The sequence below is a fragment of the Populus nigra genome, chromosome 15 (assembly GCF_951802175.1).
Source record: "Populus nigra chromosome 15, ddPopNigr1.1, whole genome shotgun sequence".
NCBI classification, from domain to species: Eukaryota; Viridiplantae; Streptophyta; class Magnoliopsida; order Malpighiales; family Salicaceae; genus Populus; species Populus nigra.
In genome coordinates this window covers 13,314,026-13,328,633 of record NC_084866.1, presented here as the reverse complement: position 1 = coordinate 13,328,633, position 14,608 = coordinate 13,314,026, and the positions used below count along the sequence as shown (strand labels likewise).

At 33.8% G+C, this 14,608-nt stretch overlaps 2 protein-coding genes across 2 annotated transcripts; one reads left to right on the top strand and one right to left on the bottom strand.

The window, feature by feature from the left end:
• The first annotated feature begins 872 nt into the window (after positions 1-872).
• Positions 873-4,927, top strand: LOC133674459 (uncharacterized). Its single transcript, XM_062095567.1, has 5 exons — positions 873-1,413; positions 2,021-2,168; positions 3,907-4,127; positions 4,257-4,430; positions 4,576-4,927. The coding sequence occupies exons 1-5, from the start codon at positions 1,183-1,185 to the stop codon at positions 4,660-4,662; spliced, it is 861 nt and encodes a 286-aa protein (XP_061951551.1). The 5' UTR covers positions 873-1,182; the 3' UTR covers positions 4,663-4,927.
• A 2,646-nt stretch (positions 4,928-7,573) lies between these two features.
• LOC133673857 (calmodulin-like protein 3) lies at positions 7,574-8,827 on the bottom strand. The gene has a single exon (XM_062094770.1). The coding sequence runs from the start codon at positions 8,640-8,642 to the stop codon at positions 7,935-7,937; it is 708 nt and encodes a 235-aa protein (XP_061950754.1). The 5' UTR covers positions 8,643-8,827; the 3' UTR covers positions 7,574-7,934.
• Between the last annotated feature and the right edge of the window lie 5,781 nt (positions 8,828-14,608).

Below are 14,608 nucleotides of genomic sequence, written 5' to 3'. Positions count from 1 at the left end.
AAAGTAAAAGCCCAAACGCCGACATGACCAGTTGACCAACACCAGCTGGCCCTAACGGATATCTCACCGCCCAAACGCCGTCTAAAAAAGTGAAAAACTTATTCAAGTCCATGCCTTCTGCCTTCTCCCTTCTCCCTTCTCCCATCGTCTCCACATATCCCTTGCGTATCCTTGCCCTTTCCGTTAACTTTACTTTTGCTCTTCTTCTATCCCGTATACTTTGAAATTCCCCATTTTACTCCTATATTTTCAATAAAGTCTCAATTTCACCCTTTCTTGGAAACTAATTAATTTGAATTCTACTCCTTTCAGGTCACGGTTAATATTATAAATATCATGGTAGTTGAATTCAAATAATTCATTTTAAATCAATAGCCTGGATTTATATAAAAAAAAACAACTACCAATTATTTTTAAAAAATTTATAATTACTCACCAATTGAATGAAACAAAATCTTAAATATTAAAATTCAAATCAATAGTCCGGATATTCTTGACATGATATATCATATTACTCTTAATTTAAAAAGAGTAGAATCCAAATTAATTCTTACTTAATATCATGTTTTATTTTATTTTTTATCACTTTTATTTCATTATTTCCTCTCAAATCTATAATTTATTATATTAGCTCACAAAAAATAAATCTAAGAAAAACTCAAAATCAAGAATTGAAAACTAAAGAAATCAAATATTGTTCTTCTGTAGTTGTAATGGTTAGTGCTAAGGAAATAATAAGATAACTTTTTGAAAATCATAAGGGCTATGTTAGAAAACGTAAGACTATATGGATGATAATAAGACATTTGTAAATCTATAGGGGTACAAATGCAGTTTACCCTTTCCTTTTATAAAATAACCCAAAAAACACGTCACCTTCCACCTTTGCCTTGCGGCCATGAACACGAAGCAGCACTAACGAATATCAGAAGCAGATTAGGTAGATAGAAACCCGAAAAAATAAGAGAAACCCTAGTTTTCATCGAAAACCCAAAATCAATCGATCAAACATAAATTGTAGATCGAAATCAATCAGATTCATCGAAATCGGCGTCTGTAAGCACTCAATTTCGAGGATTGGGTGCTGTATGAACAGGAAATCAGGGATTAAGCAGAGAGATAGATAGAGAGAGAGAGAGAAAGGAGAGATCTTTATAATTTTGATCAGGAGGAAAAAACACTATGTCTGCAATAGTGTGCGGGAAGAGATCTTTCTTTGAAGAACTGACTGTTACTAGCCCACCTGTGTCGAAAAGAATCCGTTGTTCTTCTTCCTCTCCTGTTCGTTTTTCTCCTCCTAGATCGAATACTCTTGCTTCCAATCCGCCTTCGTTTAATTTCGGTTCTTCTTTATCATCTTCTTCGACTTTGATCGAACAGCTCGCCGCCATTTTCCCTGATATGGACAAGCAGGTTCGGCTCTTTCTTCAGTTATTTCGTTATTTTTTATTATTATTATTGCAAAATGATTGGTTGGTTGATTTTTTATTTGTTTAATTCCGATTGAATATTTGTGGTATTTTTGTAACTTAATAGTTGATTGGTAGATTTCTTGTTCAATTTGGATTGTGGTGTTTTAGGAAATTTGGAATTGGAAATGATTGTACAGGGAAATGGGAAAGAGTTGATTTTCATGTTGTTTTAATACTGTTTTTTATGATAAAAAGTTGTGGGAATTCATATAGAAATGATTTTGAGTGTTGTATTTGTTATGGCTAGTTAATATTTGTTTTGGTGTTGTTGGGAGTTTGTTGTGGATTAAGGTGGATATAACCTGATCAGGTTCCGATGGAAGTAGCTTGTTTTGTGGGTATTTTGTTTGGTCCTTTATTGAGTATTAATCATGAATGAAAGCAGGGTGTTCTTGGAAATTATTTGGTTGTAGTAATACTAGTAATGCTTAAATCGCCAGTTATATACATTAACTGTGTGATTTGCTCAACTGTTTCCTGTTTTCAATGTTTGTCACATATCCTTTTTGGGTGTTTTGCTGACTCTTTTTGGTATCTTATCATTCTAGCTTATAGAGAAAGTGCTTGAAGAATGTGGTGATGATTTGGATTCAGCTATCAGAAGTTTGAATGATCTTCGTTTAGGATCTGCCGAAAACTTCAGCGCAGCTGCAGATAAGTCTGATGTGATTGATGAGTCTAATGTTCCAGCACAAGGTACACATATGAAAACTTTTGGTATGTTGAAGGTTTTGAGCTGGCTTTGGATTGGCTGAGATGATTTTTGAATAATCATGTGTGTATGCATGCATGTTTGGAACATTAAACCTAAGAGAGTTTTACTATGCTATTTGCCTCTAGGTTTATCCCCTGCAGACTCTTTTAGTCCCTTTTTCTATAGAACCAGCATCGATGGAGGTTTATAAAATGCTAAACCTGTTCGAGCGCATGTGGTGAATAATGTCGAATTGTAATTCAGAGATTATAGAACCAGGTGTAGACAGTTTATTTACCATGACTTTAATCAGCATGTTTGAAATAATCAACTGGTTGCGCATTTTCCCATACACATTTAAAGGGAAAATAAGTATAAGAAGTGAACTGGATGAAGGCTGCAAACTCCTCATGAGTTAAAGGGAATGAGGTGTTAGATGTATAGCATAGCTTGTGACAAACAAGTTTTGATTTCTTGACTCTTTAGAAAATTAAGCCACAACAAATTGTTTTGTTAGTTAGAATTTTTTATGGTCATGCTTGCTAAAATATGTATGTTAGTTAGTGTTAAAGGGAATGAGGTCTGAGAATATTTTTTGGATGAAGGCTGCAAACTCCTCATGAGTTAAAGGGAATGAGGTGTTAGATGTATAGCATAGCTTGTGACAAACAAGTTTTGATTTCTTGACTCTTTAGAAAATTAAGCCACAACAAATTGTTTTGTTAGTTAGAATTTTTTATGGTCGTGCTTGCTAAAATTAACACTAATAACTTGCTGCATATTAGCAAGCCACAAGGCCTTATCTCCTTATGTGATTGTGACATAAGATAGAGTCATTTTCTACTCCATTGCCCAGTGAATTTGGAGTATTTGTCAGACTTTTTTCTATTTGTGGTGAGTCCTGGGTACTTTGGAATGCCATGGAGAACCTTTAGTTGATTTCTTTATTGAACTTTTATGGGAGGAAAGACTGCAAGATCTTACGGAGATCTGCAGTGTTTGTCATTGTTTTGGATCATTCAATGGCAAGATATTCAAGGATCCTTGCAGTTTGGGTCTTTGTTTTCTTATAGCACGGTGTTTTGGCATCTTCATGGTGAAATTCTAAGAGGATTTTGAAGGATTCGTTAGCTAATATGCAGATTGAATGGAGTGACTTTTTTGCTTCCTTTCTCATCTATTATACTCTCCTAGTCATACTGTATATTCTTCCTTTTTGCAGTCTTATTCTACTAGGTATACTGTATATTCTTCTTTTGGCCATTGAAAAAAAAGCCTGTGCAAGAGATGATCTCTGTGATTAAACAGAATATACACATGTTTCCATAACAGAACAAGCTGCATGTAGCATATTAAACCAGTGGAAATTTCTTCAAATGGACTACTATTGGAAGGTTGTTGTCATCCATTTGTAATTAGAAGGAAAGCTGTGATGGCAGACTTAAATGTGGTTTGGCATTTGATCCAACTAAGGTTAGCAGTCAACTAGTCATGGTTATGGCATTCATCCTGAGCATACACCTAATGGCTTTCCTCTTCAAGAAGAGGAAACATAATAGCCATCCTGTGTAATTCCAATTGGATGAAACATAATAGCCATGTGAAACACTGTTCCCAATTAAAAAAATAATGACAATAAAATAATAATCTTTGCTTTATGTTTCAATAAACGGGGCCTTGGGATACTGGTCTGTTTTGGCTTTGATGGTGTGTTGATGGAAAGAGCGATTTTTGTTGTAGGGGTAGCAACAACTGGTGCTGAGGCTCCTCCTACTGAGGATCTTTCAGCGTCAGCACACCTCTCATTGGATGGTGCGGAGTGGGTGGAGCTCTTTGTTAGGGAAATGATGAGTGCCTCCAATATTGATGACGCCAGAGCACGTGCTTCTCGGGCACTGGAAGTTCTGGAGAAGTCCATCTGTGCACGTGCTGGAGCAGAGGCAGTTAAAAACTTTCACCAGGTGTTTTATTACTTCTATCTGTATTTTCTTTCTATACTCTGTGAACTTTCAGTGACCATCGAAGATGAGATATTCATATTGGGTTTGTTTTGAGAAGTTTTTCTGCTTGTTCTCTAATTATTGTATTAGGAACACATGATTTTGAAGGAACAAGTGGAAGCATTGATCCAGGAAAATACGATTCTCAAGCGAGCAGTATCCATTCAGCATGAGCGTCAAAAAGAGTATGAAGAGAGGAACCAGGAGATGCAGCAGCTGAAGCAATTGGTGTCCCAATACCAGGACCAGTTGAGGACCTTGGAGGTTGAGCTCGTTAACTCCTGAATTATTTGCATGATTTAGCATTTTGGTGGAATTTTCACGCTTCCCTTTCCATGTTAACTGCAGAGCAATTTTCACATTGCTGCCTTCCAATTTTCTGACCCCTTTTAATGTAATGCCTTGCCAGGTAAACAACTATGCGTTGACATTGCACCTGAAGCAGGCTCAACAAAGCAGCTCAATCCCAGGACGTTTCCACCCTGATGTCTTCTAACAAACTTCCATGGCTCTCTGATGAATTATAAGCGAGTGGGCCAGGATGCCAAGGCAGTGCAATTATGAGCTATCATATGTTGCCTGACTGCACATGTTATGTTTTTTCCTTCCCCGTGTCCTAAGGGTGCCTTGATCAAAAGACAAATTTAGTTTGCAAGTGTCTTTACTTTGAATCCTGTTTGGAATGCAGAAATGCTTGTGGTTTTATATTACATGAACACATTTATCAATAATAATTTATATATGTGATTGGTATTGATGTACACCTACTGGCAACGTTCCTCGCCACAACGTTGATTTGAGCTACAAACGATGGGGATGGGCTTGTGTAGGGCGGCTGGGTGGCAGATCAACAATTGCTGTGGGCAAAAAATTTATAATTTCTTGCCCCAGAAGAATCTTCTTTTGATGTGATTAGTTATTCTGCAGGTGATCGCAGTAAATGAAAGTCGTTCTTCTTTAGGATCTACTCAGCCCTTCTTTGAGGTTGATTTCAGGCGTTCTGCTCTCAACCTAGATGTTAGCAAGCTATGGTTTGTCTTAATTTCACAATAGCTCTGTTGCATTTGAAGGAGAACAAATAGCTTCTTCCTCGTAAGAACCAAGGCAAGAAAGTGTTTAATAATAGCCTAAGATATCTTATCACAAACTTCCAATATATTATTGGAATCTTTTAGGATACAAGTTAACATCTAGGATTATATTATATAGGTGTCTTATGTTACATCACTGGTTGGGTTAGTTTTTTTAAAATTAAAAAAATAATGTTTGAAGATAGCACTTTTAAAAGAGAGACAAATTTTGAACTTGGATCATTAATTTGTAAAGATTCAATAAAGAAAAAAAAACCAATGATAATTAAAAAAACCAAAAAAAAATCTAATTTTATAAATTATTTTAAATAAAACAAATAATAATAAAAAAAATAAGACTTGGCACGAGAATTGAAAAGAAAAAAAAAAGGTTATCGGCATCAAACCAGAGGTCTATTCCCTATACAATGCCTCCCAGATACACAGAGTGGTCGCCGAGGAGATCCCAACACTTAGCATTTGACCAACAGGTGACAACGAACGTGCTACTCAAAGTGGATTGGCATCACTTACTCGCTGACAGGTGCACTATTTTTTTTTTAATAATATTTATATTTATTAAAATACTAAATTACCCCTCAAAGCATTTGATTATAACAAAATGTGAAAATCACCTAGACTATTTTATAGTTTAGTTATTTTTACACCTACCCTTTGTATTTTGAAAAATTATAATCTATATCATTGATAAGTATAAAATATATTAAACTATAGGATAATTTAGGATGAAAAATGTTATGCACTCAATAAAGGGTAAGTATACTATTGGATGATCATGATATTTTTCCCCAACAAAAAAAAAACATGATAAAAATATAAAAAGTCAGCTTAGTAAATTATACTTTTAAGAATACTTTTAGTTATTTAATTTATTGATTTGAAAAAAAAGTAAAATGGCTAAAAAGTTTGGACGCCAGGTTAATTGTTCTTACTTTTTCATTAGTTGTTACCGTAAAGGGCAAGAATATCAATCAATCTGATTGGAAAATTGATTTCACAACACAAAACCTAAGGAGGGCATAAATACTGTCCCTAAGAATATTTACCTATTTAAGATTATTCCTTAGGATTCAATAAGTTTTTCCTCGACAGTAGGGATACAGAAACAACAAGGAAAATAATATAGAAGAAGAAGAAGAAGAAGAAGCAAGTTTAAGTATTATAAGTTGGTTGATATTTCATTAATTCTCTCTAAAAGTACAGGTGTATATATGGACTTGTAGCCACAATAGCGCAAAAAATTGGGAATTTCTGCTTGTTTCCATATCTTATCGATCGATTTTCATTACTTTTGTGGCTTTAGGGCTTTACTTGAAAGAAATCTCCATTTAAAGGGCAACAAATAAAACCATGGTTACAAGATCTCACCAGGTTTGGTTGACCTAGAACCTAACCTTAATGGAATTAACAAAAAAAAAAAATTAGCCTTCCTGCGTGGGAGAGCCTTAACAGTAGTCTAAAAGAGAGAGATGAAGCTGAAATAAATGGTTGAATTAGGACAGAAGTACTGAAGGGCGCTTTTCGAGTGTGTTCCACGCTCGTTCATGCCCCACGATGAGCGCCCATCAACTTCAGCTCTGGCTTTGTTGAAATGAGAAATTCTGTTTCCACTGGTGCAGATCTATCATTTGCCCCACTACCGATTGTTGAGTATACAACCAAAGTCTCGTATTGGCTAGAAATAAGAAGGATCATGGGTATATAAGGATGGACAAATATCTCTATTGGTATGAAACTTTTTGAGTATAGCCCAAGAGCAAATCCATAAGGACTTAGGCCCAAAGTGAACAATATCATACCAATATGAAAATAAATGGTGTCCATAGTCCTTACACCGATCACATGTTGCTTTCTTTCTTTATTATCAGGAAAATGCTATCTCTGTCGGGGTTTGCACGTTTTGTATGGATGAAGTAATTCCCTTCTATTTAGTTTCAGATAATTTAGGCTGGCGGTCCTGGTCTATCTTCTGTTCTTTCTACCTAGTTTTTGGCTAGCTCACTATGAAAATTTAGTTAGGTTTAGACTGTAAAGCCAGGTTTACATGGTAAGTTGAACATGATGCTGCAGGCCCTGCAGCTTGTCTGTTTCTTACTTCATCTTAGAAATTTAAACCAGGTTTGGTACATGCATAAGCATAGCAATGATGCTGATGACCTGGTCGATGGAAGTCCTTTCAGTTTGTGGGTGGCAAAAGCAAGACTCGAAGCTGAATCCAAATTGAAGGATTAGGGATAGAGTTTAATTTGCAAACAATGTGTTGAGAAGTTAATTAAGAAGGTTATTTGAGTTGCTTTACTCTGAAAGAACTGAACATGGCATGCACACACTTCTTTAATTTGGCTTAGCACACAAAAGAAAAGGATCTGAGTTTATCTATGTACATGAAACTACAGCAAAATAGAGACTAGCTAGTAACAAGTTCAAATCATCCTACAAATATGAATACAGCACCAAGTATTTTAGCTAAATATGATTGAGTTCACTTGAGGTTAGATTAAATCAGAGAGATGGCCAGTTCTCAAGCCCTTACAGTACTTGGAACACTCAAGAGGTTTGTTAGGCTAGGAATAAGCTCCTGTTTCATTGAGATTTCTCTGCGGTTGCATGAGTGACAAATATGTAGTTATCTTACCAGAGCTTAGAGGAAGCAAATTTGTATTGAGGGAGGAGAGGATTAGAAGACAGAAACAAGCTTGCTTCCACCTCTCGTCATCATCCTCTTGAACTCGTCAAAATTAACCATCCCATCACCATCCATGTCAACCTTCCTGATCATCTCCTTGCAATCCTCCACTCTTCCACCTTCCTTTAACCCCAAAGAACACAAGACCAAACCAAGCTCCTCGACTGATATCAAACCATCTTTATCTCTATCAAAAACATCAAAAGCCTCTTTCAAATCCCCTTCCCCACCATCTCCTTGACCTTCTTTCTCGTCATCTCCTCCTTGATCTTGAATCCCAACTACCTTGCACAAGATACAAAACTCTTCAAAATCTATCAAACCATCTCCATTGGAATCAATTTTCACCACCATTTCTTCCACTTCTTTCTCTGTCATAAAAATTCTTATGTTCTTGAATGACTCTCTTAACTCTTGCTTTGTTATAAACCCATCACCATTCTTGTCGAAGGTAGCAAAAACACTCTTTAGCTCAGCTTTGTCATAAGCAGGACCGCTAACATTACTACTACTGATACTAGTAGTAGTAACACTCCTCCCTTTGTTTGAGACTTGGAGAGTGATGGTTCTCGGAGGGTTTTTAGAGGCAAAAGATTGGAGCCATGCATACAATTTCCTGGAGGGTAAATAGAAGTAAATATTAATGAGGCCAGCTAGGAACAAAACTATTAGTAACAAGATGGTGATGATCATCATCATATCTTTCTTTTGTTTGGTTTTTCTTGTTCACACACAACAGGAATCAGAGGAGAAAGGGGTTAATAAGAGAGGAGGAGGAGGAGCGAATGGACAAAAGGAGGTAAACAGGTTGGTCTTTGTTTAAGTTTAAGAGTTGAAAAGGGCCATGGGCATTGAAGAAGAGACGCGGTGTTTGGTGTACTTTTCGATCCCACAAACCGCGTAATTTGTAATTACAGTTATTAAACACACAAGCTAATCAGATATCAGACCCTGATGGCATGGAAACTCCATGCTATTGGTAATCAGTTGAGAAACTTGTTTCCAACGAGTAAAAAAGGTTGATAAGTTTTGATAGAAAAATTTAATTGCTTGTTACCATAAATTATTAAATCTGTTCTAATTCATGAACTAATTCAAAATATAGATTATAAGTTAATTTAGGTCAATTTAAAATAGAATTGTTTAATTAAAAAAAATCTTAATTTAAAATGATATTATTTTTAAAAAAAATTAAATAAAACTCAAATATTGTATTTTTTTATCAAGTTAATTTGATGAACTCCATTCAATTTAATTCAAAATTTAATATGAATTAAATCATAAGTCAGCAAATCACAAAATTAACTTGTCGCTAAATAGTTAACGAAATCCTTCCAGAATTTGGTTGTATGATCAATCATCTGAGCATGCACTTGTTAATTATGACTGGAAGCTAACTCTCATCAAAATGCATCGATACTTCATGTTCTTTAGAAGCAAAAGACATGATGCAAAGTAACCATGCCAACTACTATTTGCTACCACTTTAGCGCACACAGACACTTCATTTATGCTCATCATACAAGTTCAACTAAAAGCAGAACTACTCCACCATGGGCCTAATTCCCCCATTGCTTGAAATTCCAATATTTACATTAATGTTTACTTAATTAGTGCAGACGGGACTTGGCAAATTGAACAGAATAGAGGGAGAGGAGGTAACCAAGTTGATGGCATTTCTGTGGACTTGATTAAATACATGGCTAGAAGACTCTCTAATCGCTGTCCAAAGAAAGATATTTTAGTGCAAATACAAAATTTCTTTGAATTTATCCACGGAAAGTAAAATAGAACTCGATACTTTTGCTGCTGAGGTGGGAATCTCGGAGAAATCAATACAAGATATAGACAAATAAAATTTCTTTGATTTTCAGTTTGCCATGGACTGAATTAAGCAGTATCCCATAACCATTTGCCTCCTTGTAACTTGGTGTTCTTGTGCCTGAAGTACTGTATTAACCATGTTGAGGATTTATTCTCTGATGACTTGCAAATTATGAAGAGAGCTCTGCTGTGGACTTCAGCTTATTATTACCTATAATCTAAACCGTAAACCGTGTTGGAAATATATATATATATATATATATATATATATATATATATATATAAACAGCTACATTATTTATTCCCTCATATTTTACTGTATTTTTAAGTTTTTTATAAATTTAAGAGGAAAATATCAAACTCGATTAAGTTTATGATTTAGATTCACCATAAATAAATTAAAGTGTGTGGGGTAAATACTGTGCGGACACATTGTTCATCCTCTCATATTTTACTATGGACGACACTGATTGTTGTTTTTTTTAAGGCTTTGCTATAAATTTAAGAGGAAAATATGTGAGGTGAACATTGTGCAATCACACTATTCATCCCCTTATGTTTTACAATGGATGACATTCTTTTTTTTTTTGTGTGGGTTTGCTATAAATTTAAAGGGAAAAAAAATATTATATCTGGTTGAGTTCATAGTTCAAATTCACCTCACAAGTTCACCTCACAAGTTTTACTATAGATGACACTGTTCATTTTAAAAAAAAAATATTTAGATTAATATCTCTTCTCTCTTTTATGTTATTTAGAAAGCCTATTTAAAATAACAATTATGTATTTAATTATGTATTTAATTTTTTAGGAGATTTTTCTGATTAATCTATATGTTTTTTAATTTTTTGTATAAATGAACTTTATTTTTTAAAATAAAAAGAAATTTATTTTCAAATAATATTTCTAACATGTGCAGCCTTGCATATTATTTTTCTTTTTTATTTTATTCAATCAATTTAATGTGTGTGTCTATTTTTATTATTTTTTGATTAAATTAAAAAATTATTTTAATTAAAAAATTTAGCAAACACAACCGCGTAAATGTCATATCTTGTGAAATTAAATATCTTAATTTACACTTTTCTCTTTATTTTTTCGATTTTTATTTTTAGTTATTATTTATGATTTTATTTATTCATTAACATGCACAATTTTCAATTTTTTTAATTATATATGTATAAATTTTTTAATTTTCACTTAGAATTTTTTTAAATATAAAAATATATTTGAAAAATCTAAATATAAATTGTTTTATTGAAAAAAATATTTAATCCAAAAATAAAACACGAGTTAAACATCTACTATGATCCTATAGGATATAGGAGGTGCCGAGGAAAACGGGGGACATGTACGCGGTTTGCAGCATCGGATTCCTAGCTTTTGGTGGCATTAGACTGATTGCCACAATTTATGGACTAAAGAAATGCCATTGAGATTCCTTGTCTTTTAATTAAAGAAATGATGCTTAAGCTAATCTTGAGAGAGAGAGAGAGAGAGAGAGAGAGAGAGAGAGAGAGATTCTTAAGAAAAGAATTAAGAATTTGCCATGACCCATGACTTCTTTATCGAAAAAGAACGAGTAAAGAGACGATAAGAATTGGGCATTTTGAAAATTGAACTCAGTGGCTGAGCTGGGCTTTCTAGACCATATTTCTTTAGTTCTATGAATCTATCCATCTATCGTGTGAAATTCTTCGTTTGTTCATCTCAGGTCCTGGCCCTTGATGATATCAACTGGGAGTTTGATGATTTTGTCTCGAGCAAAAAAGGCCAAACAGACGTTAAATCTATAAACTCATTTCTTCAAACTAAGTTTCCCCAAGTAAATTTCGAGTTAATAGGCACAGGGACAAGAACATGAAGATGTTCGCCGAATACATTTAGATAAATAACTAGATTGTTGAGGCATGATATGATGTCCTCCAGGTTGGATAAATTTTATCTTTTTAACTTAAAAAATTTAAAGTATGGAGATATTTTTAATATTTTTTTAGTTGATAAAAAAATTTAAATACTGTGAAGGTTAATTTTATATCACTATGCCGACTTCATGTATCATCTAAATGTAATATGAACAACTAGTAAAAATATAATTTGATTTTAAAAAATTGAAGATGGTTTTTTTTAAAAAAAAATATTAAGACAATAATATATTAAATCACTCCAGGCTAACCTGCTAAATCCACGACTCGGGTCATAAATCTCACAAAAAATAAACAAAAATAAATTTGAAACTCAAATCTCAATAAACCCGATATTAAATGATGGAATTGAAAGGAAACAGAAAAGTCAATTGAAAAAATTAAAAAAATAAATTTATTTGGCTAACTCATTAAGTTCGTGACTTGAATTATGAGATGGGAATATTATTTTTATGGGGTGGTGCATAGTAAAAACATTATTTTTTTTAGTTTTAGTTTTAGTTTTTGTTATTAACAATTTATTTTAAAAAAAATCGATTTCGAAAAGTTGGAGTTACATTTTGAAGTTAATACCTCGTAATATCAGTTTAATGAAGTGTCGTGAATGATTACAAATCAGGCAAGGTACGCTGATAGTCAAATTGTTTGTTTTGGGCACAAATCCGAGGCCTGTTGCACACTGAGCTGCACTTTCACAAATGATAGATTTGGGCTTCAACTTTGTTTGAGAAGGCCCAATTTATACTTGTAGATTTTTTCTATTTATTTTAATTTTAAGAAATTTAAATTTCTAATTTAAATTAGTTATGAAACTTGAATCGATATAGTATGTTGATTCAGGATCGGTTGATTTTAAACTTGATTCAAACTAAGTTTTTAAAAAAAATACAGAAAAAATTAACTTAATATAACCTAATAAAAAATTTAAATTTATCTATAACTTAGTTGATTTGGCTAAAACTCATTGATTTTTAAAATATATATATTTAAAAAAAAATAATGTTGTTTTACTTTTTATTTTTCTTTTAAATTGAGTTAAAATATGATAACTTGTTTGATTTTTGACTTGGACCTTGTATTCATACACGTTGATTCAGGACCTAGTTAATTTTAGACTTGATTCAAACTGAGTTTTTTAAAAAACAGTATAAAAAAAATTGATTCAGTATAACCTATAAAAAACTTGGGTTTATCTATAACTTAGTTGATCCAATTAAAATTCATTGATTTTTCTAAAATATTTTTTTTAAATGTTGTTTTATTTTTTAAAAAATTAAGTTAAAATCTGATAACTTGATTGATCTTTAACTCGTAACTTGCTCGGGGTCAGGTCTAACACAATGATTTTGATATAAAACGAGAATCATTGTTTTTCCCTGTTTGTTGGCATCATCTTCACTGTTTAAAAAAGGCATTGATTATAATGAGCCAAGAAATCAATTAGGGTTTAGACAGTAAAGAACAAAAGAAATATTTCCCATTGCCATTGCATTTCATTTAGAAAAGGAAAAATAAAAATAAAAACAATGGAGTATAATACGTCCTCAACTTCAGCACGGGCCTCCAACTTCCTGGTATTCATGATTCAAAACCTCACTTGAGAGGCCTTTGAAAACCTCAAAGAAGAAGCTTAATAGTTTCAACTTAATTTCTATGAGTGGGCTCTTGCTCTCACACAAATCTTCAATTCCTTCTTTTTTATTTATTTATTTATTTTTGTTAAACTAATAAAAATAATTCAGTCCTCCAGTAACAAATAATTTACCATCTACAATATCTAAATCCATTTAAAGAAAAACAAAACATATTGTTTTGATAATCAAAAACATATTCTCTTTCTAGACTATTTGATACCCGGGCATAAGCGGGGAGTCTCTCTTTAGGGACTTGGAACAGCCCAGGAGAGAGCCCGCCCCCCAACCAGAGGCTGCGCCGCCTGCCCCAAACATTCATGTAATACAGGCGGAAGTCAAAGAGGAACTGCGTGATTTTCTTAGGGCTCATACAAAAATAGAGCCCAAATTCACCTTTGTTACTTGCTTGCCCTACCCTCGATTAAGATAACTCGTACTATAAGTAGATGGGCTGGATTGAAAAAATGCCCTACTTTCCTAAGCACGATAACTCACCACTTGCTCAAGAATTGGCCTGCTTTAGCCCTTGACCTAGCTTTAATTACCGTGGTAGCACATAAGAGACGGGAAAAGTCGGGATGGTGTTTTTTTTTTATTTTTTGTTTTTAAAAAATAAAAATTCACTTCAAGAAGATATATATATATTCTTGTATTTTCATAACGAAACACGTGTCTATCACTAGAATACTAATCTAACAAATCTTTTAAATAGAGTCTCTGAAAGAACCAAGGCCACCAAACAAGACCTACAAGCTCCATTTAAGTACTCTTGGAGTTAGCTGAGTGCACTTTCCATCGTAGACCCACCCACGAGCATTTCAAATGTATTGCCAATGAAAAAGGCTATACCATTTTCGTTTCTTAAAAAATAAATATAAATAGCCATCTTTTGGTTAAAACAAATTGAGAGCACGTGATGGATCATAATGGAGGATTGGGCCCATTTGGGTATACGAGACAGATACTGTTTCATGGGGGCCCATTTGTTGTTATTGATTGTCACCCCTCACAAGAGTCCAAAGGCCCATCCCCACCTCACTCGCTGTTGTTTCCTTGTCGTCGTAGAATAGAATAAGGGAGGGGGTGCTTTTGTTGGAGTGAACAGGCTGTTACACGACCCCATGAAAACGAGAGTGACCCACAACGGAAACAGACAACCTAACCTTTCTCTGTCAATCCCGTCCCGTTATCACGTAGCGTTGTTCTCATTGGAAGCTCTTCACATGGTCCTATTATTAGTGATGTAATAGAATGGTCCTGTCATGAAGCTTGTCCTTGATTA

What these genes read in the sequence shown, in the direction of transcription:
- LOC133674459 (XM_062095567.1), top strand. Translation starts at nt 1,183, where the DNA reads ATGTCTGCAATAGTGTGCGGGAAGAGATCTTTCTTTGAAGAACTGACT. An exon ending in GTCTAATGTTCCAGCACAAG is followed by an intron (nt 2,169 to 3,906) that starts GTACACATATGA and finishes TTTTTGTTGTAG; the next exon opens with GGGTAGCAACAACTGGTGCT. An exon ending in ACCAGTTGAGGACCTTGGAG is followed by an intron (nt 4,431 to 4,575) that starts GTTGAGCTCGTT and finishes ATGCCTTGCCAG; the next exon opens with GTAAACAACTATGCGTTGAC.
- LOC133673857 (XM_062094770.1), bottom strand. Translation starts at nt 8,642, where the DNA reads ATGATGATGATCATCACCATCTTGTTACTAATAGTTTTGTTCCTAGCT.